At 52.3% G+C, this 6,897-nt stretch overlaps 1 protein-coding gene across 1 annotated transcript in view; it reads left to right on the forward strand.

Moving 5' to 3' along the window:
* Positions 1–6,677, forward strand: part of LOC113220914 (protein Shroom2-like) — a gene marked incomplete at its 3' end in the record, with an annotated part of 7,757 nt that extends 1,080 nt beyond the window's left edge. Inside the window, exons 3-4 of the mRNA XM_026450261.1 lie at positions 2,756–5,084; positions 6,577–6,677. Of these exons, the coding sequence (XP_026306046.1) occupies positions 2,756–5,084; positions 6,577–6,677 (2,430 nt within the window). The remainder of the gene's footprint in view (positions 1–2,755; positions 5,085–6,576) is intronic.
* Positions 6,678–6,897: the final 220 nt, after the last annotated feature.

Raw genomic sequence — 6,897 nt, forward strand, 5'->3', positions numbered from 1 at the left:
GTGTGCGTGTGTGGGTGTCTCCCTGCTTATGTGAGTGTGTGTGTGTGTGTGTGTGTGTGTGTGTGTGTGTGCATCTGTGTGTGTTTATGGGTGTGAGTGGTGTATGAGTGTGCATGTGTATTTCTACATGTTTGTGTGTCCTTGTATGTGTATGAGTGTTCATGTGTCCATCTGTATGTGTTCGTGTGTGCCTGTATGTGTGCATGTGCATCTGTTTGCTTGTATGTGTGTGTGTCTGCACGTGTATATGTATATGTGAGTGTGTATGAGTGAGCATGTCTGGTGTGTGTGTGTGTGTGTTCAGGTATGTGCGTGTGTTTGGAGCTAATGTAACCACTCAGTTTTTGGCTATTAATAAATACTAGTCTTGGCTGGGCGCAATGGTTCATGCCCATAATCCCAACACTTTGGGAAGCTAACGTGGGAAGATTGCTTGAGTTCAAGACCACCCGGGACAACACAGCAAGACCCCATCTCTATTAAAAATAAAAGAAAATTAGCTGGGCACTGTGTGAACACCTATAATCCCAGCTACTCAGGAGACTGAGGCAGTAGGATCACTGAAGCCCAGGAGTTCGAGGCTGCAGTGAGCTATGATTGCACCACTGCACTCCAGTCTGGGCAACAGAGCAAGACCTCGTCTCTTAAAAAAAAAAAAAAAGAAAGAAAGAAAGAAAAATACTAGTCTGTAAAATTGCAAGGTAAAGATTTATATGACATGAAAGAAAGGCAACTGAAATATAATATTACCCCTAAAGTGACAAAAGATGATGGTATTTAGAGCCCAGTGTATTTTTGAAACACACACACACACACACACACAGATTCTCAACTGAGTAGTAACACTTAAGTGAACAGTGGGCCTTTTATTTTATTCCTGAAGTGGCTCAAGGTAGTAAGATCTCCATTAAGCCAATTTGGCAGTCTCTTGATGAAAGAAACATGCACACTGCCCACATCTGTGTGGAAACAGTGCTCAGAGTTCTCTAGATCTGCTTGGACTTGGGATCTCGCAGATAAATCCCTTCCGAAATATTGGTGGGTAGTCAGGAGCATGCCCCGGGTTTGAGGATACGTGGTCTGTTCTTATAGAAGATGGTGGGAAACCCAAACAGTCCTCTTCCTCCCACAGTTGACAGCCAGTTGTTCTGTAGTAGTCTGTCCTGGTCACATGGTTCTCTCATTCTCCACCAACCTAGTGGAGCCACAGCTTCTTCCTGTTGAAGGGTGAACGTCTCAGCTTTGTTGAGCTTTAAAGAAAGCACTTAACATCCTGGATAAATAGTTTCACCATTGAGAGCTAGCTCTCAGTCACACACAGTTATTACCTTACAGAGGAATCAATGTTTCAACTCACTGTTAATTTCATCCTCTTAGACGCCATCCTGTTTAGGAGCCTGTGTTTTTTGGTGTTAGCATCAATAACTCTGTTGTAACTAGTTAGCTGAAAGCTGAACACAGCAGTGTGTGATATTGTTATTATTATTATTATCTTTGAAACAGGGTTTTACTCTGTTGCCCAGGCTGGAGTGCAGTGGTGCAGTCACAGCTCACTGCAGCCTCAGCCTCCCAGGCTCAAGCCATCTTCCCACCTCAGCCTCCCAAGTAGCTGGGACTACAGGCATGCACCACCACATCCAGCCAATGTTTTAAAAAGTTTTTATAGAGATGAGGGTCTCACTATGGTGCTAAGTAAGGCTGGTCTCAAACTCCTGGCCCTGAGTGATCCTCTGGCCTCAAGTGATCCTCCTGCCTTAGCCTCTCAAAGCACTGGGATTTCAAGTGTGAGCCACCAAACCTGGTGTGTAACAGGTTAGCTAGTAAATGTTTTCGGCTTTGCGGGCCACACATCTCTGTTTCAGTTACTCAACTCTGCCATTATAGCACAAGAGCAGCCACAGACGATATGCAGACACATGGGCACAGTTGGGTTCCAGTAAAGCTTCACATATGAACTGAAATTTGAATTTCATATCATTTTCACAGGTGAAATAGGAAAAATGGTATGCCTTTGATTTCTTCCACCACCATAAAACATACAAAAACCATTTGGGCTGGGTGCAGTGGCTCATATCTGTAATCCCAGCACTTTGGGAGGCCGAGGCGGGCAGATCACTTGAGGTCAGGAATTCAAGACCAGCCTGGCCAACATGGCGAAACCCTGTCTCTACTAAAAATAACAAAAAAATTAACCAGGCATGGTGGCAAGCACCTATAATCCCAGCTACTCGGGAGGCTGAGGCAGGAGAATCGCTTGAACCCAGGAGGTGAAGGTTGCAGTGAGCTGAGATCATGCCTCTGCACTCCAGCCTGGGCAACAAGAGTGAGACTGTCTCAAAAAAAAAAAAAAAAAAAAAAAAACCCAAATCAACAACAACAACAACCTGAGTTGTGGTGTGCCCACCCCTGTGCTTCACTATTGATTGACCATAGACGTGTAAATGCAGATGTTGTCTGCCAACGATCGGGGCATCGGGCTGAGAATGTGCGCTAGGGTTGCAAGGCATTCGTTTGGTAAAAAGGCATGTCACGGGTGGGGGGACACAGTCTTTTCAGCCTGTGCTCAGTTTCTCCCTGTCTCTGCTAAAATCCAGATGTGCTGAGCTGCAACCTCAGCCTCAGCAACTTCACCCTGGGAAGTTGCTGTTTGGCGTTTTGGTATTTCCATGGAGGGCCAGCTGCATCCACCGCCTTGCCCTTTGCCATTGCTGATGCTAAAGCACACCCTGCCTTGTCCTTCTTCTCATTCTTGCAGTTCTTCTTCCCACGACCTGTCCAGTTCCTGGGAGCAGACGAACCTACAGCGCACCTTAGACCACTTCAGCTCCCTGGGGAGTGTTGGCAGCCTGGACCACCCCTCCAGTCGCCTCTCGGTGGCCAAGTCCAACAGCAGCATCGACCACCTGGGCAGCCACAGCAAGCGCGACTCAGCCTACGGCTCCTTCTCCACCAGCTCTAGCACTCCTGACCACACCTTGTCCAAAGCCGACACATCCTCTGCAGAGAACATCCTCTACAGTGTAGGCCTCTGGGAGGCTCCCAGACAGGGTGGCCGGCAGGGCCAGGCCGCAGGTGACCCTCAGGGCTTGGAGGAGAAGCTCAGGTGTTTCCCGCCCAGGGTCCCCAGTGACAGCGACAAAGGCCCCAGGCCAGAGTACAATGCCGAGCCCAAGCTGGCTGTCCCTGGGAGGTCCAATTTTGGGCCAGTCTGGTATGTTCCCGATAAGAAGAAAGCACCAGCATCCCCACCCCCTCCCCCTCCCCCTCTCCGCAGTGACAGCTTTGCTGCCACCAAGAGCCACGAGAAGGCCCAGGGCCCTGTGTTCTCAGAGGTGGCCATGGCACAGCACTTTACGGCCCCGGCCCAGGCTCAGCCCCGTGGTGACTGGAGACCAGAGCCCACTGATCGGCCTTGGAGGTCAGCACACCCAGGGAGCCTCGGGAAGGGATCGGGAGGCCCGGGCTGCCCACAGGAGGCCCGCGCAGATGGCAGCTGGCCACCCGCCAAGGATGGAGCTTCCAGCAGGCTGCAGGCCTCTCTGTCCAGCTCAGATGTGCGCTTCCCTCAGTCTCCTCGTAGCGGCCGCCACCCTCCCCTGTACAGTGACCACAGCCCACTCTGTGCTGACAGCCTTGGGCAGGAGCCAGCGACTGCCAGCTCCCAGAACGACAGCCTTCCTCAGGTGAAGGGGCTCAGCAGCTGTGACCAGAAGCTGGGGAGTGGCTGGCAGGGCCCCCGGCCCTGTGTGCAGGGAGGCCCGCAAGTGGCACAGCTCTGGGCAGGATGCTGGCCTTCCGACACGGCCCCTGGAGCCCTCAAGAGTCTTCCCCCACCCACGGTGGGCCAGAGCCCACACCGTCACCTACCTCAGCCTGAGGGTCCTCCGGATGCCTGCGAGACAGGACGGTGTTACCCACTGGACGCAGGGGCCGAGGGCTGCTCCGTGGGAGCCCAGGAGCCTCCCAGGGCCAGCCGTGCAGAAAAAGCCAGCCAGAGGCTGGCAGCCAGCATCACGTGGGCAGATGGGGAGAGCAGCAGGATCTGCCCGCAGGAGACGCCCCTGTTACACTCCCTGACCCAGGAGGGGAAGCACCGGCCTGAGAGCAGCCCAGAGGACAGCGCCACCAGACCGCCACCGTTCGATGCCCACGTGGGCAAGCCCACCCGGAGGAGCGACCGCTTTGCGACCACCCTGCGGAATGAGATCCAGATGCATAGAGCCAAGCTGCAGAAGAGCCGGAGCACAGTGGCTCTGACTGCAGCAGGCGAGGCGGAGGATGCCACTGGCCGCTGGAGGGCTGGGTTGGGAGGTGGCGCCCAGGAAGAACCCTTTGCTGGCGCCTATAAAGACCACCTGAAGGAGGCCCAAGCCCGAGTTCTGAGGGCCACGTCCTTCAAGCGCCGCGACTTGGACCCCAACCCAGCAGATCTATACCCGGAATCACTGGAACACCGGATGGGGGATCCAGACACTGTCCGCCACTTCTGGGAGGCAGGCCTGGCCCAGCCACCCTCATCTGCAGGTGGCGGGCCCCACCCGCCCCGCATCGGAGGCCGGAGACGGTTCACAGCTGAGCAGAAACTGAAGTCCTACTCGGAACCCGAGAAGATGAACGAGGTGGGCCTCACGAGGGGCTGCAGCCCTCAGCAGCACCCCAGGACATCTGAGGATACTGTGGGCACGTTTGCTGACAGGTGGAAGTTTTTTGAGGAAACGAGCAAACCTGTTCCCCAGAGGCAAGCGCTTCATGGAATCCTGAGAGACAAGCCAGAGAGGCCGTGGACAGCGGGCCGCACATGTGAGGGCACGGAGCCCTGGTCGCGCACCACCTCCCTTGGGGACAGCCTCAATGCTCACAGCACAGCGGAGAAGACAGGGACGTCAGACCCGCCGCAGAGGCTCGGCACCTTTGCAGAGTATCAGGCCTCCTGGAAGGAACAGAAGAAGCCTCTGGAGGCCAGGAGCTCCGGGCGCTGCCACTCAGCGGATGACATCCTGGATGTGGGCCTGGACCCGCACGAGAGGCCGCAGCACGTTCATGGGAGGTCCCGGTCTTCGCCATCCACAGACCACTACAAGCAGGTAAGCATGGAGCCACAGCAGAGGCATGGCCCCTGCGGACCATCATCTTAACCCGAGGACAGGACACACCCAGAATGCAGTGGCTGACACCAGGGCTACTCATCTCCAGCTGTGTGAGCATTTACCTTTTCCAGATCTCCTAGTGTCCTCTGTGTACCAGGTATTTGGGGACAAAATTGACACATTCTAGGCAATTTAAAGTGCCCTATTCCTGAAAACCCACATTTTTTTCATTCCCGTTCTCGTTGCCATAATCTCTGGCTTTAACTGTGTTTCCCCTTAGGTAGCTGGCTCCTACCTTCATACTCAGCAAAGAACTTGGAGGGAGAAACTGTGGGAAATGATAACTAACACCTCTGACATGGAAATGCGTGGTTTATGTCAAAGCTTAACATGACATACAATAGCCACTTTTCAAACACTGATGGATGACATTTAATATTTATAGTATTTGGGTTTTTTAGTATTCTGTTTTTTATTTGCAAGTATTTTCAAGGATTGCTCTGGGACGAAATGTATGTAAAACACATTAAGTGTTTGCACTTTTTTAAGGTGACAGTTTTGATGGGGAGAGTTAATGTCCAGCTTTCTAGAAAACTGCATATTTCTTAGCCCTGCTTCAAAGTTGACAGCCTCTTTCTCTCTCGCCCCTGCCCTCTTTGAAAGCTTTTTCTCCCTATATATCTGCACTTGCACATTTCAAAGAAAAAAGAAGTTCTGCAGTGACAGATGCAGTTTCTTTTTAAAAGAATCCAGGGTGGCTGTGGTGGTGCATTTGCAATTCTAGCACTTTGGAAGACTGACGAAGGATGATCACTTGAGGCCAGGAGTTCCAGACCAGTCTGGGCAACAAAACAAGACCATATCTCTACAGAAAAAGAAAAAAAACTTAGCCAGGTGTGGCGGTGCCCAGGAGGTTCAGGTTGCAGTGAAGTGTGTTCTCACCACTATACCCCAGCTTGGGCAAAAGAGCAAGACCCTGTCTCAAAAAAAAAAAAAAAAAAACCACTAGTATATTTAATACAAGATATCTAATAGGTGCATGGAAAGAAGGCTGCTGGTTTGCTCGGTGGTGTCCCAGCCCTGAAAATCCATACAGATGCTGTGAGTGTTTATTTCCACCGTTGGATACCCTGGCTTGTGGCTGTTCAGCATGACCTCTGAGAATTCCATGCTTGCTCTGTCAGGAGCAAAGAATCCCGGGCTCTGGCGAGTACTAGAGCTTGAGGCTTCACCGCTGTAATTTGTGACCAGCTGTATTTTATTTTATTTCTTTTGGCCAATTGTGCCACACGGTTTTACAGGCTTCACGTAGGAGTTGTTTCCTGCCCAGAACAGAAGTGGACGCGGGGTCTTAGTTCAGTCGTCTCAATGAAATGCTTTGTAGAGCTGCCCTGGCAAGGCAAACCCACAAATGAGGGCTTTCATGATCACAGATGTCCTGAGGAAGGCAGCTTGAGGACTTGATGTCTTACTGTGTTGCCCTTTGCAGGAAGCTTCTGTCGAACTGCGAAGGCAGGCAGGGGACCCTGGCGAGCACAGAGAAGAGCTTCCCTTCACGGTCCGGGCCAAGGAGGGACAGTCCACGCTGAGGTGGGTGAAATTTGGATTCAGAGTTACTGAAGAGGTGTCTGGGGGTGGCCTTCTGTATGGGTGGGTGCTTGGTTAACATGGCTGGACGTCTGGCTTTTGCCAAACCCAAAGCGGCTGAAATCCGGCATGATTTCCAGCATCCCTGATGCACTGGAGGTCTGGGCAGAGCCTGTGCACCCTGCGGCCCTGCCCAGAGACACATCCCAGGGCAGCGAGGCCT

This window comes from Piliocolobus tephrosceles, unplaced genomic scaffold, assembly GCF_002776525.5.
Source record: "Piliocolobus tephrosceles isolate RC106 unplaced genomic scaffold, ASM277652v3 unscaffolded_16397, whole genome shotgun sequence".
Lineage (NCBI taxonomy): Eukaryota > Metazoa > Chordata > Mammalia > Primates > Cercopithecidae > Piliocolobus > Piliocolobus tephrosceles.